This window comes from Pholis gunnellus (assembly GCF_910591455.1).
Source record: "Pholis gunnellus genome assembly, chromosome: 15".
Taxonomy (NCBI): Eukaryota; Metazoa; Chordata; class Actinopteri; order Perciformes; family Pholidae; genus Pholis; species Pholis gunnellus.
In genome coordinates this window covers 11,835,258-11,863,234 of record NC_136542.1, presented here as the reverse complement: position 1 = coordinate 11,863,234, position 27,977 = coordinate 11,835,258, and the positions used below count along the sequence as shown (strand labels likewise).

At 43.1% G+C, this 27,977-nt stretch overlaps 3 protein-coding genes across 3 annotated transcripts; 2 read left to right on the top strand and 1 right to left on the bottom strand.

The window, feature by feature from the left end:
- Nucleotides 1-161: 161 nt before the first annotated feature.
- kif15 (kinesin family member 15) lies at nt 162-10,489 on the top strand. The gene is made up of 35 exons (XM_079175345.1): nt 162-266; nt 570-600; nt 985-1,171; nt 1,326-1,402; nt 1,527-1,564; nt 1,662-1,759; nt 1,857-2,036; nt 2,212-2,421; nt 2,514-2,639; nt 3,030-3,152; nt 3,253-3,400; nt 3,596-3,675; nt 3,783-3,992; nt 4,613-4,790; nt 4,877-5,006; nt 5,430-5,571; nt 5,725-5,892; nt 5,979-6,107; nt 6,216-6,321; nt 6,461-6,626; nt 6,706-6,856; nt 6,947-7,032; nt 7,131-7,200; nt 7,284-7,370; nt 7,471-7,575; nt 7,748-7,870; nt 7,951-8,097; nt 8,214-8,303; nt 8,422-8,586; nt 8,833-8,936; nt 9,049-9,115; nt 9,201-9,238; nt 9,368-9,500; nt 9,683-9,814; nt 9,921-10,489. Exons 1-35 carry the CDS (start codon nt 248-250, stop codon nt 9,993-9,995), a joined length of 4,119 nt encoding a protein of 1,372 aa, XP_079031471.1. The 5' UTR covers nt 162-247; the 3' UTR covers nt 9,996-10,489.
- Nucleotides 10,490-10,790: 301 nt separating this feature from the next.
- tdrd9 (tudor domain containing 9) lies at nt 10,791-27,888 on the top strand (the record flags this gene model as incomplete). Its single annotated transcript, XM_079174843.1, has 35 exons — nt 10,791-10,918; nt 15,342-15,424; nt 15,532-15,596; nt 16,097-16,318; nt 17,548-17,670; nt 17,847-17,927; nt 18,008-18,172; nt 18,247-18,350; nt 18,440-18,559; nt 18,717-18,801; nt 18,879-18,936; nt 19,023-19,127; nt 19,216-19,313; nt 19,409-19,540; nt 20,311-20,473; nt 20,635-20,698; nt 21,460-21,523; nt 21,607-21,651; nt 21,985-22,038; nt 22,312-22,428; nt 22,567-22,674; nt 22,870-22,970; nt 23,091-23,261; nt 23,866-23,977; nt 24,106-24,321; nt 24,570-24,659; nt 24,764-25,021; nt 25,465-25,632; nt 25,927-25,997; nt 26,120-26,229; nt 26,528-26,624; nt 26,717-26,855; nt 27,135-27,253; nt 27,339-27,411; nt 27,521-27,888. 35 exons carry the CDS (start codon nt 10,791-10,793, stop codon nt 27,617-27,619), a joined length of 4,008 nt encoding a protein of 1,335 aa, XP_079030969.1. The 3' UTR covers nt 27,620-27,888.
- rd3l (RD3 like) lies at nt 12,203-13,405 on the bottom strand (the record flags this gene model as incomplete). Its single annotated transcript, XM_079174844.1, has 2 exons — nt 12,203-12,566; nt 13,092-13,405. The coding sequence occupies 2 exons, from the start codon at nt 13,403-13,405 to the stop codon at nt 12,203-12,205; spliced, it is 678 nt and encodes a 225-aa protein (XP_079030970.1).
- Nucleotides 27,889-27,977: the final 89 nt, after the last annotated feature.

Below are 27,977 nucleotides of genomic sequence, written 5' to 3'. Positions count from 1 at the left end.
TTTAAAACGATGTGAATTATCAAGTGTTTATTGCGAATAACAGTATTTTTCAGTGTACAGTAGGTGGCAGTAGGCACGTTTCACGCTGGTTTGTAGCCCTACCTCAAGAAGAAGAAGAAGAAGACGATGATGCAGACGTCCTGCCCGCCAATTCAGAACGATGTAAACATCGTCAGTGGTCCCTTTTCGGCTGACTCTGTTAATACGTTAATTTTACAACATAACATCCAATTTTATTTTGTCAACGATGAATTCCAGCGGGAAAGGTAACGTCAGAGCACCAAACTAACACGCTAACGTCTTTTGGTGACGTCTTTTCTTTTGGTAACCTTAGCAAGTTAGTGTAACATTAATGTTACCTACTCGGAGTCGGCTAGCATGAGTCGTTTGCTAGCTAACGTTATTAACTCACTTTAACGCTAAAGATGATATCGATCTCGATGTTTAGCATTTTGAACGCGCAGTTACAAGTTAACATATTAACGTTAGTGTGTATAACGTTAAGTAACACTTTAAGAAGTTAAATATATTCTTAAAAAACGTTCATAATCATATGATTTTGTTTACAGGATCTGGAGATTTATCTCAACTTGGTGCCAGGTAATGTAACGTGACCTTTAGGATGTTTCAGCCAAACTAAAACCAAACCACATTGACAACATCACAGATACAAACATATAGTCAAAGGAATAAGGGCATATACAGTGCGTGTGTGTGTGTGTGTGTGTGTGTGTGTGTGTGTGTGTGTGTGTGTGTGTGTGTGTGTGTGTGTGTGTGTGTGTGTGTGTGTGTGTGTGTGTGTGTGTGTGTTAGTGTGTGTGGTTCTTGTTTTCGAGGATTTTGGTTATTGACTGAGGAGCACAGCTACATTAGAGTAAACGTTTGCATGTCCTCCAAGCTTAATGGGCAGCTGTTGTAAGTTACATACTTGTCATCTTGACGTTTAGTTTTTAACATCATCGGCTTAACTTTCATGTCTTACAGCTATGATGGCGATTCCATCAAAGTTTTTGTGCGAGTACGACCTCTGACCCAGTGCTCCGGGCTGACCACTGATGGAGATCAGAAGCTGTGTCTCACAGTCACCTCACCCAACACCATCCGTCTGCTATCAAAACCAGAACCACGAACCTTCACTTATGATCATGTTGCTGACATGGACACATCTCAGGTTGGAAGCTTACAGCTATTGTATTATGAACATGCAGCTGGCATGGGTAAAAGTACCGTGACAGACTAATAATAACCTGATTGATCAGCGTGGGATGTGTAAGCTCATTGAGTTGGTCCTGGTCGGTGTGTTTGATTTTTATATTTCTCAACAGGATTCTGTATTCTCCAGTGTGGCCAAGAATATAGTTGAGTCTTGCATGAATGGATACAATGGTACAATATTTGCCTAGTAAGTAGTCTTTACGTTGATTATAAACAGTATGAAATTACAGATATTTTACGGCACAACTGCATTGTGCTTCATATGCAGCAGCCGTTCAATTCCTTATCAGAGTCCCCTCTTGTTTCTGCAGCGGACAAACAGGCTCAGGGAAAACATTCACCATGCTCGGTGAGAACTGAATTTATTATTAACATTGTGTACTACAAATTCTTTAAGATCAAGAGATAGAATATTTGTAGTGACACTTTCTTTTCTCCCACTCTAGGACCATCTGATTTGGATAATTTCACAGATGAACTGAGGGGGGTTATACCTCGATGTTTTGAGTACCTGTTTTTTCTCATCAACAGAGAAGTGGAAAAGGTGAGCTGCAACATTTCAACACCATGAAGTTGTTGTCAACTAGTATTTCATGTTTGTTTTCTAATTAAGTTGATACTTTGTTCTTTTTTCCTAAAAGTCTGGCCAGTCCAAGAGTTTCCTCTGTAAATGTTCATTTATTGAGATCTACAATGAACAAATCTATGACCTCCTGGACACAGCCTCAGCCAGCCTTTACCTCAGGGAGAACATCAAGAAAGGTCTTTTTGTTGAGGGAGCTGTGGAGAAGTTTGTCACCTCAGCTGCCGAAGCATACCAGGTATAAATTCCTAGCTTGTTGTGATTCAGAAGTTTGTTGTTCTGTATAATACACGGTAACACTCCTGTCCGACTTTGAGAGTGGACGATACCCACCTATCATGGACACATGTTTTGTGTGAAATTTAAAAAATGTACCGTGGAAGTGTACATCATTTGTGTTAACTGCTACTTAGGTGCTGTCTATGGGCTGGCGTAATCGACGAGTGGCCTCCACCTCCATGAACCGAGAGTCCTCCAGATCTCACGCCGTGTTCACCATGACTTTGGAGTCCAAGGAGTCCGTCAATGAAGTGGTGAACATCCGGATGTCTCAGTTGAACCTGGTAGATCTGGCCGGGTCTGAGAGGCAGAAAGACACCCACACAGAAGGCTCCAGACTCAAGGTGGAGCTTCGTCCATGAGTTCAGCCTCATACTGAGTAATTTAGGATCTTTGCTGCTGCTAACAGCTGTTGTCTACATTGCTTCTCTTTCAGGAGGCCAGCAGTATCAATCGCTCCCTCATGTGTCTCGGTCAGGTGATAATGGCGCTGGTGGACGTGTCCAATGGGAAGAACCGTCACATCTGCTACAGAGATTCTAAACTCACCTTCTTGTTAAGGGTGAGTGATTCTAAATAACAATGACATCTCGAGCGTGGCTTTGGTGGACAATACGTTTTGTTTGTGAGTATCATTGTGGAGTCAACTCCCCTGGAATTACGGCATTGTGTGTTTAGTGGCATAACTCAAATGCAATTACGACATAAAATACACATTTTCATGCTTCTATTATGTCTACTTAAATCAGTGTCGGAACGAGATTCTGTTATAAATATTTGTGTCGATAAGATATCGATCTTGTGCGCTTTCAAGCATTGAATTTGGCTTCACATTCATTTATATTCTTCTTTGCTTTGGTAGAATATAATACTACATTTAAAGATGTGGTTGATTGATCTTTATAATTTGAATAGATTGGATGCACTGTAACAATATGTATTGTTATTTCAGGACTCTCTGGGAGGAAATGCTAAGACTTATATCATAGCCAATGTACATCCTGGTTCAAAGTGTTTTGGAGAAACGCTGTCCACCTTGCAGTTTGCTCAGAGAGCAAAGCTGATCAAGAATAAGGTATCGGTCATTAACGCAACTCTATATCATATTAAAACCGAGTAGACTTAAAACAAGTTGAGCACTTTGTCACCCATGTGCTATTATTTTGTTCTGCCAGGCCGTCATCAATGAAGACACACAGGGAAATGTGAGGCAGCTACAAGCTGAGGTGAAGAAGCTGAAGGAGCAGCTCGCACAGGTGCTGACTTCTCAGGGAGTGGACTGTGGGAGAGATGTAGCGCCCGGAGGACCGGAACTCCTCAACGGTAACGATGCACCAAACACATGTTAACCATAACATCCTCTTTAAACCATTTGCACACGCTGAAAAATGTAACAAACTAATGTATTAAAAAAAGAAGTTCAGGCAACTGTATTGCATGCAGAGTTACATGTTATTAAACAAGCGTTTTCTGGTATGTTGCAAAAGTGTAATTCAGCTTTTCTCATCCGGTCCATAGAAATCCAACATGAAGTCTCATACAAAGCAAAGTTTATGGCATCTGTTCGTCTCTGGAGGAAGCGAGACGAGGAGAAGAGGGTATGGGAGTCTACATTGGGTTTTTTGCATTGTCATTTATTTGGGGAAATGTTGTAAGTAAATGCTGTTGGTGTAGGAAACTTACAATAATGATTTACTACACTTAGACGCTGCTGGAGAAAGTGGCTCAGCTGGATGAGGCCTGGACCCAGAAGGACAAGTTCATCCACTCGAGCCGAATGATTGTCAGGTTTCGAGAGGACCACATCTCTCGCCTTGAGAAGAAATTGAAGACGGGAGAAGACTCACTGTCGGACAAGGAGTCTCAGACTCTGATTAATCAGCTGAAAGAAGAGATAAAGATCTTGAGAGACCAGGTACGACATCTGATAACATTTGAACGCTGCCTAACCCACTACTGACGACTGTTTATGAGTCTACATTCAGAGTCACAAAATGATTATTGATCTTTGGGGGAAATTGGTACGTTACAGTAGCACTTAAATAAAAATGGAAATAAAATGTAATGTACATTATTTACGTAATGCTGCAATATAAATAATATATGTAGAGAATGTAAGTTAATAATATAAATAACAAAGAAATATAAAAAACATGTGCATCAAACAGATACAATATATAACCACAGTGTAAATAAGTGAATATAAAATGCAGAGGAGGGGGAACTATTAAGTGTGTTTGTTATAAATGCAAGAGTTGTATAAATAGGAATATTTCTTGAGTATTGCACAGTTGAATTATACAATTTATTGTACAATTTAATAACAATCAATTTTAATTTAAGTATATTTACATTATTTATTTCCTCTTAAATCCAATTTTTTTACCATTCTTGGTAGTTCCTTACTCTAAAAGGCACAATAGAGCTCCATTAAATCTCCTATACTATTCATTTTTCTTGAATCAAAGGGGAATAAATTCCCCAAATCAGTGTAACTGTTCAACACAGTTCTCCCATGTACACAACTCCTTTCAGGTTGAACATCACCCAAAGATGACGCGATACGCAGCAGAGAACTTCAGCCTCAGGCAGGAGAACCGTCAGCTTCGTTGTCTTGAATCGGTGGTAAAAGCTGAAGAAGTCGCCGTCCATATTGCCGCTGAGTTGGAAGAGGCCTTCCAGAGGGCTGTGGAGAGCGAAAGACTCTCAGAGAGTAAGATAATTATCAGCTTCAGTTGAGAGAATGTCAAGTAAATCTGATAGATGTATACATTTTAATGAACTCGTGTTGCTCCACAGCTCCAGCCTCTGTGCCTGCAGATACGGTCTCTGCAGCTCTGATGGAGAGGCTGAAGGCTCAGCTGCTTATGAAACAGGCTGACCTCACAGGTGCCCTTCAGGCCTTTGAGGTGTACAAAGAAATCACCAAGTAAGGAGCATTTAATGAAGGAATCCACTCTGTGTGTTTTAGACAAGCCTGGCAGATGTTTAGGAACAAGTAAAAAGCAAAAGAATGTATCTGTAACTAGTAGAGCGCCTTTGTGAACTTACACTTTACTCTTTTCTTCATCAATAACTGCTGTCTGTATCGTGAAATGATGCCAAAAGAAAAAGCATCTTAGTTTCCTGACTTGCCTTTGGGCTGGTTCATTTGGAAAAACAGCATCTTACTGAGTTTTATATATTTAACACATACTTGTAAATTTGAATACATTAAATTATTATTGCCCAGCTGTGATTTCTAGCTTCAGGAAGAAGCTGTTTTTAATCGTATTTTATTATATTTATGTATTATCGTATAGAAGTTTGACCAGAGCTTAATGTGGTCTTTGGGTGGTGCTTTGTGTTCCAGCAAACAGATGTCACAGCTGGAGTCTGAGAAAAGATATCTTGACAAGTCCAACAGGCATTTGGAAAACATTTTGGAAGCCACAACCGCTTGCAAAAATAAGGAGGTCTCTGAGCTGAACAGAATTCACGTTGAAACTATAAAGGTGAGTGGATGTTGAAATCAAAAATTCAGATAACGGTAGTCATTGCGAGATAGAGCATGTCCTTGGTGGAGGTTTGCCGTCTCCAAGTGCCCCTCTAGTTCCAGCATTGTGACATTTGATTATATTTTATCCTTCTAATGTCTGTTGTACCAGATTCTCACCACGCCCACCAACGCGTACAACTTGCGGGCCCGTCTTGTGCCTCTCTCCAGCCCGGACCACCTGAATGGGACAGACAATAATGCAGACGACATCTGGACCGAGAAGCCTCCTTCAGACATGACTGAGATGGCCTTGACTGAGGAACTCTGTCAAGTGCAGGTACAACAATGTGGATTATCCTGCAAATGTCTGCACAAAACACACAAATTGTCATTGTCTCATACTTGTCTCGAAATTCTCACCAGGAACAAGCTGGCCGTGCTCAGACACAGTTCAATGAGGAGGAGCTAAAGAACAGCAAGCTGTTGCAGCAAATTACAAAACTCGAGGAGCAGCTCGCTGTGATATCACAAGAGTCTGATCGCAAGGATGAGGTAGAGGTTCCTCAAGTTCCTCCTTCACACTTTTGTGTGAACATTTTGGAAAATATTTGATGCCCTTTATTTAACTATTTTTCAAATTGTTCTTTATGCTCAATGCAGCTACTTTCTTCTGAGCGAGCTAACAGAAACAGAGATCACCTCAACCTGCAAGAAACTGTCCATGAGCTGCAACAGAGCCTTCAGTCTGAGCAGCAAGCTGCAGAGGGTAAGGATAACATCTTTCTCCTGTGTGGTTGAAATCTCTTCTTTTGCCCGTCTGGACTTGTTGAACTTGGATGTTTATGTGAGATGGAGGTCGGGAAAATGGCGCCAATGGGACGACTCTTTCTTTTTCCTTCTTTCAGTGCTGAAGAGTGAGATCCGTGATCTACGTCTGGTGCTGCAGTCGTCTGACACAGAGCTGGCCGCTGTGAGGAACGAGCTGAGAGACGGCCAGAGTGAGAAGCAGAGAGAGATGAGCCAGCTCTCCAACAGTCTGATCAGCACACAGCTCCAACTTGACAAAGTCCAGTAAGCGCGAGTTCAATACGTCTGCACTGTGACTCTTCATGGTCACATGTATGATTTAAGAGCCATGTCTTCATTCCAGGCTGGAGTGGGAGCAGCTTCTGGAGCAGCACCGGACACTGCAGGATTCATTCGACCAGATCCAGGCTGAGGCCAAGTTTGAGGCTGATCAGGCAAGACAGCAGCTGCAGGACAGGCAGCAGGAGATTGATGAGCTGAAGGCACAGCTCACGGTTAGTGAACTCACAGCCTCACTGTTGGTCGTTTTTCATCCTGATATTTAGACTGTGATCTCTGAACTGTCTATAACGTCTGTATTGTAGGAGTTGAATAATTCTCTGCAGACTGAGCAAGAGCACACGAGCACCCTGGTCTCCCAGTTAAGAGAAAACAAAGAGAGTACATCAAAGTAAGTTTGTCCAAAGCTTTCTCCTTTTTTTTTTTTAGAGGTTTTCAACACTCAAAGTAACTCTTATTAACATGAGTGACCTTGGTGTGTGCCTTCAGAGAACTTATCGAAACAGTGGAGCAGAATACACATCTTAGGAAACAAGTCTCAGACCAACATCAACAACAGGTCAGTCCCAAGGACAGCATGCATGTCATAACAGGATTTGCAGCTCAGTAGCTTAACCTGGTTGTCTGATTTCTCTTTTGAAGGCATCCAAAATTAGTGATCTTGAGCAAAATGTAAACTCTGCCAACGAAACGATAAAAGGCTTGGAACAGAAGGTTGAACAGGACAAAGTAAGCCTGAGTGATTCATTCTTACTTATTTCTTATTCCTTCAAATAGTCATTGCATTGTTAATGCTACCGTCCTGAACCCCACCTGTGTATTTTGACAGGATGTTGTTTTAGATCTCATCAAGCAGACCAGAGACCTCCGCAGTGAGCTGAGCCAGAGGGACCAGACCATCACCCACCTGTCTGGAGACATCAAAGACATCACAGTGCGTTACTCCTCCACCTATTCCACCCGTTATTGTGTCTGAAATAACGTCATCGTTTGCTGTAGTTGCCTATTCCTTTACTCTACCACCTCATACTGTAGATAGGTTTAATGTTTACATTAGTCAAGACATGTTTATAATAATAATAATAATGATGTCATTGCTCTTCCAGGCCAAGTTCAATGCTGCCTGCCTTGAAAGAGAGGATATCCGGGAGGAAAACTCTAAGATGCAAGCAGAGATCTGTGATCTGAAAGAAGCTTTAGACCGGCGGGTAGCATCCAACACAATAGAGGTAAGTTTGTTCATGTTCAACACCGCTGTTCATACATTTTGGTGTTCTTATTATATCTTTGTGTGCGTGTCTGTACTCAGGTGGAGGTGTTGCAGGAGGAGGTTGTTTATGCCACTGAGGAGGTCGAGAGGCTCACTAAGGTTCTAGATGAACAGAACAGTCTCTTCCAAGCCTCTCAGGAGCAAACCGCCCAGAAGGACGTCGTGATACAGAACCTACAGCAGAAGGTGACTTTTTATTTTTTACCATCTCAACACAGAGCAAACAAATAACCAGTAAGGTCAAGCAAATCTCAAGAAAACTATTTATCGAAATGATTAACAAAACTCTCCTTTTCTATCAGATGCAACAACAGCAAGAAGTTGTTGAAAGAACTATCAGAAATGGGAAACCCCTCGTTGATGTTACAGGCACACCGAAATCATTACCTCAGGTGAGACTTGTGCTTTATTTCCTCTTTTAATTCTGCGTTTACAAATCAACGATGGGGCCTGTTCTTATTTATTTATTTATAAAGTAAGTAACAAGTATGTTTTCCCCCATCTCTGAAGACACCCTGCACTCCACGAGGTTTCAACAGGGACTGGACCCAGGTGCTAGAGAGCCAGGAGAGGGAGCTGGAGAATCGCCGCTCCTCCATGATGAACCAGGAGATTCTTTTAACGGAGCTGAACGCCGAGAGGGCAGCCAAGAATGAGGAGATCCAAAGGCTGAAGGTATATCTTTGCAAAAGACATTGAATTAATCTACAGCTATATCCATTGATCATGGCGACAGCAGACTCTTCTAGTTTAGTGTCTTTTTCCACTCAATTTAAAAAGGTTTAAATAACTGCAGTAACTGTTTTTGTTAATATTGAATGCATTTTTAAATGAAGGCATTGCCATACATTTGAATGGCCTGAAGGTCTCAATGGACTTTGAAGTCCATCGATATTGATGATGTGTTTTCACTGTCCTCAGATGCAGCTGACGGAGAAAGAGACGGTCCGCATTGAGATCCAGACTTTACTCGACCAGTTTTACAACAAGCAGAGCCAGCAGACACAGAATGAAAACAACAACGGGTTGAGTTTATTCATCATTCAGCTATCTCCTGCCCTAAAGTACATCACATCATGCGTTGTGGACGGTAGTATTAATTAAGTATTAATAATTTTTATTAATTGTAATTTTCAGTGAAGAGGTGAATGGAGCCTTCAAGCAAACCATACTTAAAGAGCTACAGGAGGAGAGAGCAGAGAAGGTTTGTGTTTGCTTTTCTACTGGTTTTATTTTTCTCTGTATTGAATTATCAGTTTCTAATTTGTTCACCTCTCATTAATTCACAGAGCAAAATAATGCAGAAGCTCTCTGATACTCACAAAAGGTAAGGAGCTGGCGTTGAGTGAAGTAAATGAATCAGCATTTGGTTGCTGTACGTTATTCTGATCTTTTAATTAATGCTTGACATTTGACGAGCTCTGTCTGTGTTTTTTTTTGTTGTGCTTTGGATTAGACTGCAAGCACAGGACTCGATGTTGGCCCAGTCCCAGACCTGCGTTCAGGAGCTGACCACTGAGCTGAGGAACCGCTGCCTAGAGCTGAGAGACCTGAGCCTGAGGATGCAGGAGGAGGAGAAACTACTGCAGGTCAGAGTTGGGAGTAGACCAGTATCTTTCACTGAAGAAACCTTTTTGGGATAATGTGTCTCCTGGCTACAAAGTCAGCAGCTGAAATTTGGTAAACATAATCTCAGTACCCAGTGGATCTGCTGAGTTCCTGATTGCGACAACAAGGTGACACTATTGTTCCTATTATTTCTGTTTTACAGGAGAACGAGGTTCTCCGTTGGCAGAATGTGCAGCTGTCGGAGGAGAATGGAAAACTTGTGGGGCATAAGAACCACAAACAGAGGATTGAATATCTGGTGAAGCTGAAAAAGGACAACACCAAACTTCAAGAGGTAACTAACATTTCTGATACAATCAAAGGATTTTCTCTTTGACTGCGTGAAAACTGTCAACACATTACGTCAATCAACTTTGTGCATTTTTTTTCGTGTTTTAAAGGAAAATGAAAAGCTCAGAACAGAGATTATCTTAATGCGGGAACACGGGGGATGTCTGCCACTGGAGATGACGTGAATCCCTGATGATTCTTTAATGGTTTGAATCTCTGTCATTTGCATCTTTCCCAGTGAAATAAATTGTATACATGTTTTTTGTGACTGTATTGACGTGGTCAACTCTTTTTAAATGTTTGAAGTACAAATATATTGTGATTTATGTTCGTTTTCCATTCAGGGAATTTGCAGAAATGATTTTGCTCATGATGTATTCATATTATTACACCTTTTTAAACATTTGGCTTGGATTCATACTGTACCTTTACATTGATCTGCTATTGCAGCAGCATGAAACCCACCAAAAGCGTGGAAAGACCAGCTGTGATGAAAGCACCATTAGTCCAGCTCCATCCTTGTTGAATTTCTTTAGATGTACATTAGTACACCTTGACGTTTCTTAGACTACATTGAAATCATAATCTTAATCTTAATGTGAAAACTGTACATTTTATGCTCATAATCATCTGAGTTGTATCCATGGTTTGTTGTATTTTTCCCATCGTATTGAGGTTTATAGCCATTGTCTTTTTTAGTATAATGAACTTTAAAAAAACTGTAATTAAAATATTTCTCCTTTTCTCTTATTTGTTGGTATTGTTTCCTGAACAGTTCAAATAATGGGACTGTAAAAATGCTACATGTGGTAGCTGTGATGGAAAGTACATTTACTCGAGTACTGCACTGTCCAACCGCCAGGGGGCGATATACAAGGTATTCAACAGTAGTCTCACGCGCTTCAGTCTCGTAGCTTCCCGTAGCTTTTTAAGTAAGAGAGAGACTACTAAAAAATAAGAGAAGTTCAAACGCAAACAAGATGAAGAAAGTGGTAACTGCAGAACAAATTTCGAAGTGGTTCACCTCGGGGACGGCGTTTGCTAACATTAAACTCACAGACAAAGTGGTTGAAAGAAAGTCCGAGGAAGCATCGTCGAAAGACTCCAGGTGAGAGAAAAGTTAGGCAACGTGACTGTGACGTTAGCTTAAAGGATGCTAACCTCATGCTAGTTAGCTTCCTTTGAGCCCAATTGTACTGTTCCAGTAATGTAAAAATAATCCTGGCTACAGGTGTCGCTTCCTCTATCGTAGCTACAGTCACTGGTTGAAAATACTATATTGCACATAATGCTCGGTTAAATGTTTGAAGATGTCCTCTGGGGGTGCAGAGTTTTAGCTAATATGTGTTACAGTAACACTATGTCAATTAACGGCCACTCGTCTGTCCGCACACTAAATGGTATTATTAAGATGTCTTAACTTCCAGCATTCTATATGCATGCTACTAGTTTTGTAAGAGCAGATACAATCTATCACTTCGCTTGTGTTACGGTGTCACTAACGAATTATTCGCGCCAGTAGATTAACGTTACATACTGTCAAGGTGCCTTCACGTTAATTGCGTCTTTCGCGCCGCGTTACTCGTGGGGGACCATTTGTGGTCATCGCGTGAATAGTGCCGGTGAGGGGGCGTGGCTTATCTTCCTGGAAGCCGTTATTCACTTAAGCCATTTATTTCCGCCATCAACCATGGAAGAAATACTTGTTGTGGAAGTCCCAGATATTCCGGGAAACTAAACGCCGCCTTGTCTGGGTTCATAACATAGCTCTGTGGATGTTATCGAGCTGTATTCACTGTATCTAGCAAGCCACACATAGGATGGTTTACAGCTGTATGAACACAAAATAAAATGATTTAACTGCAATGAACGACAAAATCAGGATGAACAACTTAGGAGACAACAACAAAGATCTACTGAACAAACTGTTTATTTATTTTACAACGTTTTCCATAATCTTTTTTTTAACTTCTTTACCCGTTCATATAAAAAAAGAAAAAACTCTAGGATGGGAACATCATTCTTTGGTTGAACTGTTTGAAGCTTTTGGGATATTTTTTACGCATGTCTTCACATCCCGTGCCCTTATGATGTCATTCTATAATACACGTTTGTAATATATGGCCAACGGTACAAAATCTGATTGAGGTTTTTAATCTAGAAAAGAGAAAATCAGTCAGTCAACTAGGTAGAGTCTAAAAGAGCAGGCGTCTAACTAGTTATTGTAATGAAACGGTTCAATACATTGTCCACCTAGCCTAAAGTCATGCTTTTATTTTTGGTCACAAGCTATGATATCTAGCTTAATATAAAAAATTACGTTTTTGCATCTTGTCTCCATGATATGGACGTGGTAACTGTGTTAAACACAAACCCGCAGCAGAGCTTCCTCTCACAGTGTAGTGCTGTACGTCCCTGAGGGCCTTAGAGGAACTGGGTAGTAATCTGGGAGGTCCCAGTCTCTGTTGGACCCTGCGAACAAACTGGAGTGCCGCATGGCTCGATCCACATATCCAGAGATTGTTGGGATCTCCTCCCTTGGGTGGTCTCTACAGTTGGGGACGGTGGGCGTGACGAAGCCCTGCTTCATTATGTAGCAGCTGGTCCAGGCGTCCGTTGGTCGGAGCTCTGCTGCCTGCACTGAGAAGTTCTCCTCTTCATACTCCTTTTGGCTCAAGAAGTCTCTGAGCACCTGCTTGAAGACAGAAGACAGCTCCCAGGGCCTAATGTTGTTAGTGGCAAGCACCTCACGAAACCTATGGAAGGAATCAACCAATAGAGTTAATCAAACACGACCAGGAGTCTCCCGTAGTTTAAAGAATGACATGTTTAGGACAACAGCACAGCTTTTTAGAAATGGTACAAACACATTTCTCACTAAATATGTTGTTCTTTGGTAATGTGCTTATGTAACGCATAGTAGCGACCCAGGAATTTAATGGGAAATGAGTAAGTAGGTCACAGTGCTCAACCGTGTAGAACAGCGTTTTTTATATCATTATGGCTAACATAGAGATGATGAGTAGAACCCCCCGGCCGTCTGGCTTCACTCAGCCTTTACGGGGCATCCTTCACCTTCACATGTTCACACCCTACATCGTCTGCCCCTGTGACAGTAACACGTAACGGCTTTCTTGGCAGATTGCCCTGCCTCCTTTTTCCCTTTGGGGTCTTCTCTGCTTTGCCTGCTGTCAGGCCTTGTGTTGACACAGTAGCAGCTAGCCACAGTTGACAGCATACTAATGTGAGGAAGGAGCATGGCATGGGCCGCAGCCAAGCACCTTGAGAGCAGAGTGGCTGCGTGGACGGGTGGAATCTGGGCACACAGGAACTCCAGCTGGTGTAGCTCTGATGTGGGGATGTGGTTCCGTAACCTGGGGTAGTTTTGAAACCAATGGAGGCCCAGGGCGCCGTGGGCCAGCCTGTGCTCTCGATCCAGTTCCCTCACCAACCGCTCGCGCTCCTCCACATGCCACAGGAGCTCTCTGATCAACATGCGACTGGGCACGACCACCGAGGTCTTCGGAGGTGACGCTTCTTCTCGAGCCTGCACTTTTGTTTCATGGGACCATTTCATCCAGCTGAACAGGGGCATGGCAGCCATAGCACACGGTCCTGAAAAACTAAAGGAATAAGAATTATATTGTTATTCCGGACCATCATCACTGTTTTAACACATTTGAATATGCTGCAATATCTGTTTCTCTCGAGGTTGCTCCTACAAATGACAACATAGCATTAGACCATGTGACGGACTGCATAAAAGCAGATACAGCAAAAAGAGAACATGAGAGGGAGAAAAGTAATGCTGGAAAATTAAATATGATTACAAAATTAGTCAAAATCAATAATTTCCTGTTCCTGATGATGAGGGGAAAAAAAATAATATATATATATATATCCAGCCCTATTTCTGACAATATCTTGCGCTTGTGCAGATATTTTCGGCTTCAAAGACCACAGAGAATTGTGTGAGAATACCACAACCTCAATTCTCTGAGTGAGAACATGTTGATTTTCATTTCATCCATAACTATGTAGCCCTATTATAATACACATTTTAAGGTTAACAGTGAAAGATGATCACCCCGTAACCAAGCTGACCTCTGGTCCCTGCCTGCTGCTCTGATTGCCTTCAGTTCAAGTCAAACTCTGTGAAATTATTCATCCTTTTCCCCCAGACTGATGGATCCAACACAGCGTCTACCTGGGATTCAGATGGATTACACCCCCTGCAGGGTCAGAGGTCAGCCTCAGTGAACCCAAACCGTTAGTGTGACCTCACACATCGTAAGGTTGCAAAACAGAGCTTTTCATTCGGTTTAACTCCAGTACTTAAACAGCTGCCAGTCCTCCAGCATGTGCAGGAATAAATCATCACAGTAACATCTTGCTGAAAACTGAAAGGAAAGATCTGTACTTGCATGTGAAAACTGCACCGCTGATGCTTTTGTGAGATATTGGGCAAAGAGCAGCTTTTCACAGAGTACAGCCTCCAGCTCCTTGTCTCCATGGGTCAGTCCATGTGAACTTCATTCCTTCCTTTGCTGTCGACTACGTCCCTTTGTGTCAACCGCCATCCAAGTAATGCTCGTGTATCGGCAGAAATCCTCCGTCTTGTCTGTTGGAAGCGTTTTTCCTCTTGTGTTATAGCTGTTGTCTTGTCCCTATCGTCCCTCCCACTGCTCCTGTCATGCTGACTTTCTCCAGGAGAGTTGGTCACACATTGCTAACTGACTCAGAGCTGTCACCTCTGCTTTCACCCCACTCGCACGCTCCTCTGTGCAGTGTGCAGCTTTGTTGTAAGGTCAGCGGCTTTTGAAGCTTGCACGGAATGTGTGCATTGGAGAGAAAGGAAGCGAGCGAGAGTGCATGTGTGTGCACAAGCAGTGGGTGTGTTGCATTTGAGCTCCTCTTAGTACTGTCAGTTTTTCTTCTTTTTTTTCCTGCTGATAAAATCCTTCCCCCACTTGGAGAGAGCGAGAGGCAGAGGCAACTGGGAATGCTCTCCCGACCACAGTGCTGTGGGCCTTGTCCACCAGAGGGAAAGACGAGAGCAGGCAGAGACTCAAATGTGCAAAGTTACAAATGGTACCAAGTAATGATGCGGGTAGAGCTGCTGGTATTTCCACCCAATGTGAACGTTTGATTTAAGCTGCTATAAAGCTTAGCCTCATAGTTTTAGCAGGTTACTAGTACATGCATCATTTTTATTCTGTAATTGCATGTTTTTGACCACAATGCTCCTCGGGAGTTTGGCAGTTAGGCTTTCTGAGATGAGACTAGTTGGTGTAAGCTGAACAATGGTTACACTGAGTTCTTAACCTGTATGTTACTGTGAACTAGGACTTGTCTATCACATATTAGTACAGAGATGGAAAGTAAATAGATGTCTGTTTTGGTTTTATTTTACATGCTTTTGTAATGTGAGGGGAAACGGGGGCAAAAAGAACAGAAATGTATTGCAATTCATTGGTTAATAGAGCCTTAAAAATAATTAACTGCTTTATGTTGCTTCAATTTTGTTTCAGCCAATCAGACGTTCCTAACGAGGGCAACCTAAGAAATGTGAACTCCGATGGAGGGTGGTTTAAAAAACCAGAACGCGGAGGGAGTGAGTAATACACTTTGTGTTGTCTTGTTCTTATCCCACACCATACTCACTGACAGGAATCTGCCTCCTTCCCGGTTTCTTGTGCATTCTCCATTCTGTGTCCTTAGGTCCTGCTCCTCCACTTGCCAGCTACGAGTCCCCCAGCTTGCCCATCACCAAAAACAGAGAGCAGGTGAAGTACACCATCCATACACCACATGCCCTCCACCCCGCAGCGTGATGGTCTGAAAGTACTCTCTCATTCTCCTGTAGTGCTTTCTATTTTGGTCATCTCAGGAGTTTTACTGACATTACCATCATGTCCTGAGGACTCTGGTGCACTTAAGCTTTTACTGTTTGCTCAAGATTAACTCAATGTAACTTCATGTTGCAGAACAACAGCCACCTTTTAAACTGACCCGTCTAAGATGTTCTGTAGTCTAATAAAGAGTAGTGTGTGTAAATGTTAGGATTTCATGCTGTCATTGAAGCCGTACTTTCTTTATGCAGATTATAAAGTGTGGACTTCCGGTTACAAATCAGCTTCTGCTATACAATGTCATAATATATTTCTAAATGTGACATGATACAAATGTCCAAATGGGGTTTCTATTTTTGTTGACGTTTTTTCTTGTAACTGTGGACATGTGTTTTATATGTGTGTGTGTGTGTGTGTGTATGCTTTTTTCCCAGCTGATTTCCTTCATAGAAAACAACTCTGTAGTGATCATTCAAGGAGCCACAGGCAGTGGCAAGTCCACCCAGGTGCCACAGTACATTCTGGACCACTACAATGAGAAAAACTCCTCGTGCAACATTGTGGTCACCCAACCACGCAGAATTGGGGCCACCAGTGTTGCCCGATGGGTTGCCACCCAGCGGAAGTGTACCCTGGGTAGTCTGGTGGGATATCAGGTTAGTGCAACATTTAGTGCAACTGCTCATTACAGATAACTATGTGAGCCTGTACATATGCTCATAGCTCCTACCACTTCCTTTGTCTGTTGTTTCATTAAAAAGGGTATTAAAAAGAGAGTAACGCTTTCACCAAAAGCACTCATTATGCAAACATTATTTATTCAAGTTTCTCACCAACACTATATCAGGAATGGCAACTAGAAAAGCAAAAAAGCTGATGTCCTGATCGCATATTTTACTTAATATTGACGGATAACGAGGTCGGTAAAGCTTTATCTCACAATGTGATGGTTAACGTTAAGCTGTTCACGTGTGTGCCGAACCGTGAGGGGGGATCCGTTACACCACTAGTTGGAGCTGTGGACGTCTTGATTGATATTTTGATATCATGATTATTGTTAGAGGAAAAACAGTTTCACGGTTACACTACTTAAAAATAATTTATGATTGTATGACAATAGGCCATCCAGAACGTAGGCCGATTTTAGGGCTCTTTTTTGGTGGTTTTTATAGCTGTTATGTTAGCAGGGCTATGGCAAAACCGGTTAAAACAACATCCCTAGTGAGAGCAATGATAAACAGCTAGTGTTAGTAAGAGATATAATGCTCAAGTTATGCAGCATAACCTGAAAATCTGTATTCTCTTTCTTCTTTATTCACGTACCTCCGAGGTGCTTTTTGATTCTTGTCTTTAGCGCTTTTGAATTATTAGAAGAGAGCTCTTTCTTTGTTCCCTCTCTTAATGTTTGTCTTTGAAAGTTGTGCAGTCAGTGCATGGACATTTATTTTATGCTCAAAGTTGAATCAGCGAACCAAGACGTATTTCCCTGAGGTCAAACTCTGGGTAACAATGGATTTCATTCCAGGTCATTTCCTCCATGACCAACCAGTCATGTTGGCTTTACAAATATTAGTTTTTAGGACACTGACAGAAGTTAAGGCCTAAAGCTACTGTAAAGGAAGCACATAACAAAAGAAGAAAGAAAAGAAGATTGCTCCGTAAGTCAATGTGCAGTGTTGCTGTACATTAGCGTTGATATGGCACTGCATTAAGATGTGTTCAGATGATAGGAGTCATAGATTGTGATCATCTGGTCGAGAAAAACAACAAGAAACAAAAACAAACGGATGTTGCCGGTGCCGTTTGTCAGCCCAGTGAGAGTGACAAAAAGAGATGGTACTGATGTCCAGTGTGTAAGGTGTAACTTTGCATGTGTGTGTTCCAGGTTGGACTGGAAAAGATGGCTACCGAGCACACACGGCTCATCTACATGACTCAAGGAGTGCTGCTGCAAAAACTGGTTCTAGCCAAGTCCCTCACAGAGTACTCCCACATTTTCGTCGATGAGGTGCAGAATCATGAGGCAGATCACTTCCTCTGTTAGCCGGGCTTCTGTTTGTTGTTTTGTACATTTTGTTTTATGGTAAAAGAAAATGCAGTTCCCTCATGTTACACCGTGTTTAATTCAAGTTTATCATTTTATTTAGTTATAGTAAGTGTAAGTGTACTTTGCCTTTACCCAAGGTTCACGAGCGTACGGAGGATATGGACTTTCTCCTGCTGGTTTTGAAAAAGCTTCTTCACTCCAACTCGTGTTATGTCAAGGTAATTCAAGATCAAGTAAAATCCCTCTTCTGTGCTCCTTTTGCATCAGTTGGACTTTCACAGGACCCGTGTGCTTTCAGATCATCCTCATGTCAGCCACCATTGACTCCAAACAGTTTGCCGACTACTTCGGAACCCCAATTCATGGCAAAATGAACCCTGCCTATGTGTTTGAAGTGGAGGGGACACCGTATGCCATTGAGGAGTTTTACCTGGATGACCTGCAAACACCGTTTACAAGCAGGGTAATAAGACGGGAAATGTTTTCTGTGCTGAAGCCAAATAGCTAATGTGTGAATGTTGTGTGTGTCCGTATCAGACTGAGCTGCTTCATCTAGAGGACCCTCGCATTTCAGTGGAGATGTACAATCTCGCCATCAGTCTCATCCAGAGCTTTGATGAGATGGAGGGCAAAGATTCCAGGTGAGGCCTTCGTATTTCAGCACACTTGACTGCTTTAACAAATCAGCAGACACACAAAGTAATGATCATGTGTGTTTTTGTTTGAGCAGCAAAGCAGAAACAGACGGTGGCATGACTTCCTCCGAGCGGGGCAGTGTGCTGGTTTTCCTTCCTGGTATAAACGAGATAAACTACATGCAGGAGGCCTTGGCCAAGCTGGTCAACAAAAGGTGAGTTGTTGATATGATCTCTTTGTTGAATCATACCCTGTAGTTCATACATATAAGACAAGTCGGTTGTGTGTAATTCAAAGGGCTTGTTCACCGGTTACTTTTTACTTGTGTTGAATGTTTACCGTTACTTGATGTGCTGCTGTTTGTTGTTCAGATTGCAGGTTTATCCTCTCCACTCCACTGTGACTCTGGAGGAGCAGAATGGTGTGTTTCTGTTCCCTGTCCCCGGATACAGGAAGGTGAATAACATTTATCCTATTCTGTCTCAAGAGTGTTCCTAGTAGCTGCTGTACCGACGGTCTCCTCATCTTAACAGGTCATCCTTTCCACCAACATCGCTGAGAGTTCGGTGACTGTTCCAGACGTCAAATATGGTTCGTTTTTATCTATTCCCTTACTCTATGGTTTATAAGAAAGTATTTTAAAATCGTAACTGTATTGGTGCTTTTTTTCTTCGCAGTGATTGATTTCTGCCTCGCCCGTCACATGGTCTGTGATCGAGATACCAATTATCAGTCTCTGCGTCTCACCTGGGCATCCAAAACCAACTGCAACCAGCGTCGAGGTAAAATACTTTAGAACAGAACTTTACCTCCGAAGTGTAAGCCTCTGCTCACTTCTGTCCTTTTGCACTCATCTCCCCTCTCTGTCAGGAAGGGCAGGTCGGGTTTCTAAGGGCTACTGTTACCGCCTTGTCACCAAAGAGTTCTGGAGGAATGACATCCGAGACTACATGATCCCTGAGATGCTGGTAAGAGAATGTCCACTAGCCAAGAGATGTCTTTCTCTTTTTTTAAACGCTGCTTTGACCCTAATAGGACAACCTTCTGTTTGCCTTCCTCTCAGCTTGCCCCGCTGGCCACCATCCTGCTGAAGGTTAAGCTGCTGGATATGGGAGAGCCCCGCTCTATCCTTTCCACGGCCCTCTCACCCCCCAACCTTGGTGACATAGTGAGGACAGTGCTCCAACTCAAAGAAGTAAATAAGTATAGATTGAGGATTCTTCCCTTAGAGAGCCCTTAATGTCTAGTCAAGTATGAGGCTTTAATGCTGTATTTGGGCTGGCAGCTGACCACACAGATCTGTCACTGAGTATTACACCAGGAGTTCTCAGCATGAGTCTGCTAGGTGAGGGTGATGAAGGGCAGTGTTGTGTCATGTATGTTTGTGTGTGGAAGGTAAAGGGAAATATGTGAATGGTAACTCTGGTTACCTTTTTTTCTTTTATACCATCTTTCAAAACCAAGTTTCTCTGCAAAGGCTTTCCAGGACAGTGTGGTCAAAGTAATAAAATAAGACCGTAGTGATAGCACAACAAATGATATAACCAGGAAATGTGAATACATACGACAAACAACAAGACCAAGGATAAATAGATAGATACAAGTTGTAATATGTAACACATTTTTACAATTTGAGGAGGTCATTTTAAAAGATGTTTCTGAATCTAGTCTGATATTCTCAGACACTAAAGATCCTCGTCAGTAAAAACCCAGCCAGCTTTAGTCCTGAGGAATTAGAAACAGTGTGTGATAAAACCATGCAGTGTGTATCAGTCAGTGTTCCAGTGAATTCTAAAACTAACAGGTAAATAGCCACGGGGAAAACGTATGCAAGTATCAGTCATTTCATGTCTAAATCCTTGAATATTTGATGTCAAACTGTTGTTGTGCGGAAAGGTTTTAGGAGCTGATTGGAGATATATAAGTGCTGTTGTCTTGATACTAGCTGGATGTTTCATTTTGTAGATGGGTGCACTGTCTGCCAAAAGTGATGGCGGGGGTCACAGTGACGACGGCGAGCTGACGTTCCTGGGCCGAGTGCTGGCCCACCTACCCGTTAACGTGTGCCTGGGGAAGATGATCGTCCTGGGCCACATCTTTGGCTGCCTGGACGAGTGCCTCATCATAGGTCAGTCTGTCATTACGCGACCGCAATGGACCTCAGTCAATGCATATGCTCGTGTTCACAGCAAATCAATCTGTCGTGACAGCACTCTTGAACATGTGTTTGTGTACATAACCATGTGATGTGTTTTTGTGTGTGACAGTAAGAATTTCTCTTATCCTCAGCTGCCTCGCACTCTCTGAAGAGTTTCTTTGCCATACCATCCATGCAGCAGCTTGCTGGCCACAGGTGAGTCACCTCCAGCTGCTGCACTGATTCTCAGACTGCCAGGCTGTCGGTGTAGATCAAGATGTTTTTGGACATTATGTTGTCGTGTAACCTGCTCCATGGAGTCCAGACCTATCGATTTGACTATTGGCTTACTTTTCCAGCTTAAGTACTGTCAGTGTTTTGTGGCTAATGATTTGTCTTGCGGTTTAAAACGGACGTTTAGTAAAAACACACACGGTGGTGTGGTTGCTAGCACTGTCGTTGATTCCGGGGCTAGACTGTCATAGCATATCCAGCTATCAATCCACTCTTGTGTAATGGACTAGCAGCAGCGCTCTGCTCTTTATTATCTATCTGGGCTTCTATCTATTTGTATCACGTTCTTTTTTTTTCCCCATGAGATCCAACCGGAGGCTCATTGCCCTAACCGGCGATAAAAGCACAACACGCACCAGCAGCATTCAGTGTCCGCCCGGCCGATCTGCTCCCACAAATGGGCTTCTTCGGTCTTTGTTATGATTGTGTCTGTCTGACGTATAAAGCTCAGGACAGACAGACTCGACAAAAACAAGCTTCTCCATTTTCTACAGTGACCACCAGCGTCTTTCTGAAAAGCTCCTATTCAGAGCATCCTCCCAAAAAAGGCTCGCACTCTATGGACACAGGCCCTTTCTTCAGTCCACCTGCAACACATTTTCATCAGAATACATGCAGGCCAGACACAGATGTTGGATCTGTGTATTATACACTGTCTCACTGAATAATATTTATCATTCCAGGAGCAAGCTGGCCTTTGCCCGTGGCACACCAAGTGACTCCATGAGTTTTGTCAACGCCTTCAAGGTAATGTAATGCTCCAATGGATTTACATATTTTCCTGTTTGCTGTTGTTTTTAAAGCTCTTCCCTGTTGTCTTTTACTGTCAGGCATGGCACCTATCCCGAAAGAAAGGACAGCTGAGACACCCAAAGGTGACGGAAACATCAACCAAACTTCAGCTCACTGAAACAACACTCACACATATATTTAAACAAAACTGATTTTCCTTTTTTAAGTGTTGAAAATTAGAATAGTCTGCTACTGGTGTTGTACAGATCCACCCCTGTTTGAACTGCATTTAGTACGCTATAGCTTACAGAGCAGTTGCAAAGGGAGAATGGATGGTTTATTCAATTTCACCTCAGTTGGAGAAAAGTGTCTCTGCCTATCTTAACATTTAAACTATTCACAAAAGCTTTTTAATTGGGCATTGAGAGTCTTCTCTTGTGTAAGAAATGTTTACCGTTGCTGCTTTCTTCTCTTAGGATGAGTTGGACTGGGGAAAAGAGAACTTCATTCAGATCAAGAGGATCAGGGAGGTACAGAGATGGAGCAGAGAGCTGAGTCACATGAGTTCATCAAGCCACATCACAGGATGTCTGTGTCATCACCCGTCATAGTCTAACAGTGAACAGCAGGCATTAATCCTGTTTTTAGTCGTGTTACCAACAATGAAACTTCATGTAATCTGTGTAATGCTGTCAGTAGCAGAGGAGCGGGTGGGTAGTATTGACAGTGTTTAAACTCGGCCTTTTTTAAGTTCCTGTAAAATAAAATGGCTCAGACCTCCTCAGAAGTAACTCTCTGTCCAGGTTGCAGAGCTGTACGAGGACCTGAAGAAGCGTGTGTCCCAGTTCAACATGCATGTGCCGGAGAGCACCCCCTCGTTGGATTACACCAGCGCGCACAGGCAGAAGTTCATTCTTCAGGTTAGAGCCAGTGCTGCACGTTGTGTACATTAAGCTATACCCTTCAGATCCAGTCGTCACTAATAATAATATATTCAGTTACTGAATAGACACGCCTAAATATCAGTCTGCTTTAGGTTGCTCCTCTCTCTGTCTTAGGTGGTCATTGCTGGTGCCCACTACCCCAACTACTTTGTCCAGGGAGACATAGATGAGGACCTGGCCATCAGGGAGTTGAGTGGCTATAACCCCAGAACAACAGTGATGGTACGACCCGGGATGTTGCGAGTAGGGCGGTACTGATATCTAATATTGGGCCAATCCTGCCTCAAAAAGCTGGATCTGGTATTGGTGACAAGTTGCTGGTGTCCGATTTATTATTTTAGTAATAAATAACAATCCAGTAAATTTGAATTGATGTTTTTATTTGTTAAATAACACCAGACCACGTGTGGTTTTCAGCTGAGGAACCTCCCTCCATACCCATTCCTGTACTACAAGCAGCTGCAGTCTCTGTTCCGTCAGTGTGGACAGGTCAAAGCCATTTCCTTTGAGAGCTCCAGGTAGTGAAAGCCACTGTTGCACATCATCAACTTTTTGAAATCTGCTCCATTTTATTTAAACAACATTGAAATGTGCATACTCATAATTGTGTGTGTGTGTGTGTGTGTGTGTTTTCTCAGAGCATATGTGGAGTTCTACAGGACAACCCAGGATGCGGGGGTGGTGCCTGAGGTGTCTCTCGCCCTCCTCCTGGCACAGCATCGGGCTCCTATGGACCTGACTGTCTTCCCCGTCGAGCAGATAGAAACCTGTCCTGGGTGTACAAACGTTACCAGCTTGAGATATGCACGGTGTGGCACTCTTTACACATCTTGGTGACCTTCTTTCTGCATGCAAAAAATGTCATAGGAGGACGAATATTCAACTGTGTCCGACTTTCGGGGGCTGAAGTGTCCCACCCTAACCGTCTTTTTGGAAAGTGGAACCCTCTGCACCACAGGCTGCATTGGTCAGTGCCCCTGCACTGAGCCTTAATAGAATCTGACATGTTCACGCTCTGCATGACTCCAGCTATCACTTGGAGTCAGAGAGGGGAGGTTTTAGGCTGAGCCAGCACCAGCTTCTTCCTACCTCCCTCTGGGTAGGAGATGGGGTGACTTTGCACATTATTAGCTATCCAACAATAATACAATTCATCAACTATTGTCACTTCTTGCTTTGGCTTTAACAGATAATTCCACCCGCCTAAAAGTTTACAAATGTTGGCATGTTGTGATTACCCTGAAATTGATTTGATGTTGTGATTCTCATTATTCAGCATCATTTTTTTTAATGCTCCACTGGATCAAAGCATCCACCCTGCCGAAGTACTCCTATATGTTAGCAACACAAAGGCTCTGTTTAAATACTGAAAAAATATTCAAGTTGAGTTCTCTACGTGCTGTTGCTGTGCAGGGTGAATGTCGACTTCCAGAGCCAGTCTGTCTGCCCAGTGGGACTGGTGGGCGAGGTGATTGACCCAGACAAGCTACCCCCCAACCACATGTTTGTGGTCAACATCACAGAGGTCAGTCCTTTACATTTAACTCGGTCAAATGGGTCAATTTCAAAAGAGATGTCTAGGTGTTGGGTTTTTGATTAAATGTTTGAATGTTGAGTGGTTGTATCCTCTCTTGACTCTGATCTCTGCGTCAGGTGGTGGAGGTGGGTCATTTCTGGGGCTTCCGAGGAGACGAAGCCAGCTTGGAGAAGCAGCGCCACCTGACAGCGGAGATAAACTCCCGAACGCTGCACCCTGTAACCGTGTCGCTCTACCCCAACCTGCTGTGTCTGGCTCCTTACTCTGAGATCAACGAGAAGAACATGTACTACCGCGCCAAGATCCTGCACATGCGTGGCAATACGGTGGAGGTGAATATTGCTCGCAAGCTGCAGCTCTCAAGATGTTGCACCCATTGAATTTTTTTTTGCTTCATTACTGTGGACATGTGTCTGTGTTTTGTACTCATGCAGACAAAACATTTCACAGACATACCGTTGTCTCCAGGTATTCAAGCTCAAAAGTTTGAAAACTGACCTCAGTGTTAACAGCGGTATGTGATAGCAGTTGCTGGTGTAACGTCATGTACCAGAGCGTAAGATACGTTGTTATCCTGCAGGTGGTCTTCTTGGACTTCGGCAACACCGCGGTTGTCGCCTGCAGCGGCCTCAGGGAGCTCCCGTCTGACCTGCTGTCTCACCCATTCCAGGTAGCGATACTATGAGTGGTCAGAGAATGATGGAACACTTATCTGTTCATCTGTCCAACCTGTGAACTAACAGTAGCACACAAACACTCTGCTCGTGGTCTCAGGCGGAGGAGTTCCAAGTTATTGGAATGCATCCGTCAGCCAAGTCTATCATCCTGGGGAACCAGTGGAGCAGCCAAGCCCGCGATCGGTTCATGACACTCGTGAAGGGCCATTCCCTCATCGTGTCGCTGTACTCCATCCTCCATGGTGTCACCCGTGTGCAGCTGCTCAGCAACACAGAGATGACAAACACCAATGTGTTGGACATTATGGTGGAAGACGAACATGCTGTGAAGGCCGAAGAGAGCTTAGATTCCAAGGTAACGCACCATTTGGGAGGTTGTCCCACATGAACTGTATTAGGCAGTGTATAGAAATCAATCAATCATATCATACTTATAGCAATACTTAACCTAAGTATGTCCTTTTAGTATCAACGACTTGCCCCTTGCAAGCTTGTTATTCTCCTCTTCAGAGGAAGAGCAGTGGCTGTGGTCCGCCTGGATTAACATCAGTTACAGTGCACCTCAAAGTTTTCATGACAGATATACAGCATCACAACATCCACAGACATTAACCAGACCTACAGTGCATTGGACTTGAAACATGTGTAGGGTGGAGAATGAATCAGCATTGTTGTGTTGAGACAAAACTTAACAGAATTATCTTAATCAGACGGGCCCAGATTCATAAAGATCCATTAAAATGACGTGCGCTCTTCTCAAGCCAGATGTCTTTTTTTTTTTTTTTTGTGCACTTGCAGCAAAACCATGAATCTCTGATGTCCCTGTACAAGGACATGGAAAAGGGAACATATGTCTCCAACGTTGCCAGCGGCTTCTGGAAAGAACGCAAGAGAGAGGAGAAGCAGCTCGTTGACAACCTGCTCGCCCACTTTTCCAAAAGCCGCCAGTCCCAATCCAAGACGAAGGCAAGACACCCTCCAGTTTACAGAATATTCATATCATATCTGTACTGAAATCTTTTCAAGAACATTATTACAAAGTGGGACACAGAGTCTAAATGTCTGAGATGCTGATATTTTGGGGTTGATGACATCATCACCTCTGCACTGTCTGTCGCTCTGTTTGTCCATGAGATGGCGCCATTTCAGTTCATGTGTTGAGTTAATTCAAAGCCACACCCATCCTGTCTGATGAGCAGAACAATGATGACATGAAGTCACGTGATGTGTCTGACTGCAGCCTTCCTTCTAACGCCACAGGTTCCTCTGCATGGACCACACAGTCCTTATAAGGTCAACTTCCACAGCTTGACCAACAAGACCTTCTACAAGTAAGCACTTGTGTACACAACGGCCAAGTTAACATTCAGGTCATGAATGAGGCTCATTGCGTGTGCGTGTGCGTGTGCGTGTGCGTGTGTGTGCGTGTGTGTGTGTGTGTGTCCTCCTGCAGGACGGTGTGTATCGAGAGGTGCAGCATCAACACCTTCGCCCTGAATGAAAACCCTCAAAACAAACATCAGAGGATGCTGGTAGCTGGGAGTGTGTCAGTCAACTCCACAGGTACCAGACACAGCATCTCCTCCTAAATACACAGCCATTAGCTCATTGTTTTGGTTGAAAATTCCAGTTTAAAGCAGCTTTTTTTTTTTTGTGTGATAAACGCACTGGATACTACCTGCCCAGCACCAAACAGCATACAGACAAAGTTAGCGACTAGCTGGTGAACATAATGTCTGTATGTCTCCGTGTCTGCTGAATGTGAAAACATGCACTTTTGATCAGTGGTTGCCGAACCTTTAATGCCCTTCTAAATGTCTAAATCAACTATAGCCGCTTTAAATGTGTGGTTGTGTTGCAGGGGACCGTATTCTACTGAGAGACACCTCCATCATGCCAGACATCCCTGGACTGCCTGCACTCCTAACCATGCTCTTCACCCCCATCATGGAGTTACGGTAAGTCAGACACACACTCATAACTGCACACCTTTTTAAAAGCAGCATAATCCAAACACCCATGTTGATATTTCCCCCCCATGTTTTTGTAGCACTAATGAAGAGAGGACGTGCTACACTGGTGCCCTCTGTGGCTTGGGCTGGAACAGTCAAACACAGGAGGCCATCCTCCCCGAGCATGACATCGAACTCACCTTTGACGTCAAAGTTGACGTAGAAGACATAATTGAGGTAAAAGTGTTACTTTTTGGAATCTAAATAAGATTTCGCAGTATGGTTTTTGTTATTGTCAGTATTTCGACTATAAAACATATCTAAAACTGTAGTATAATAGCAGTAATATATACTACAGATCATATTGTACCTTGTAGTATTGGCACTGGTGTACAACAGATTATTGTCTATTAAATACCACCAATCTATTCTATGATACCTTAATGCCTATATTACACGATGAAGCATTCTCATATGTGTATTACTGATGAGTTCTGTGTTTTGTTTCCTCTTTAGATAAACGCCCTGCGAGGGGCTATAAACCGTCTGGTGTGTGAAGGGCCCAATGGGACGATGCATCTGGGGCGCGACAGGATAAGCCAACTGCAGGACGACTGCAGGGACCGCCTCACCAGGTCACGCACGTACACCCACAGAAATCAGCAAGAAGTTCAATCAATGTGTATGGAGTTATTGATCTGTCTATATTATGCAATGCAGGCTTTTCACCAAGTCACCGCCAAGGGAAGCTGATACTCAAGTGTTCTACGAGAAAACGGAGAAATGGAACCAGGTACGGTACATGATGGAAATCCTGCATTAAAATATGCTGACTTTTTCTTTGATCGTCAGCCCTGATGCATGCTTTTTGAGCAATGCGTGTGTGTGTCTTGATGATGCAGGTGGATCCTGCTCTGAGGATGGATGTTGTAGAGCCGGGTGTAGGAAGGACCAGAGGCGTTCTCTTCCAGCTGCATCCTGTCACCCTCCTCAACTGCTAAAATCAGCTGTGCTTCTTGCGTTTGTGTTCAAATGGAACAGATTGTAATGTTCTATAAGCAGTTTTTAATGCTTAATCTTTAATTTATTCATGTTTAGAAGAGTATACTTGTTTTAAGTTCAAATGGGTCTGTAGCATTCAACAGTACAGCAATATCCTCACTCCTTACTTTGTTGTTTGCAGCTGCCACTGGAGTCGTTATTCTGTTTAAATAAGTTGCTGCTAATAAGAAATGTAAAAGTTCATTGATGAGAATCATGCTGTACAGCTCTGTCTAACAGCGCTTCAGCAGTGGGACAATAAAAATAGTTGTTTGCAACAGATGAGGCTTGTCAAGCAGTCTTCATTCAAACAAAGTG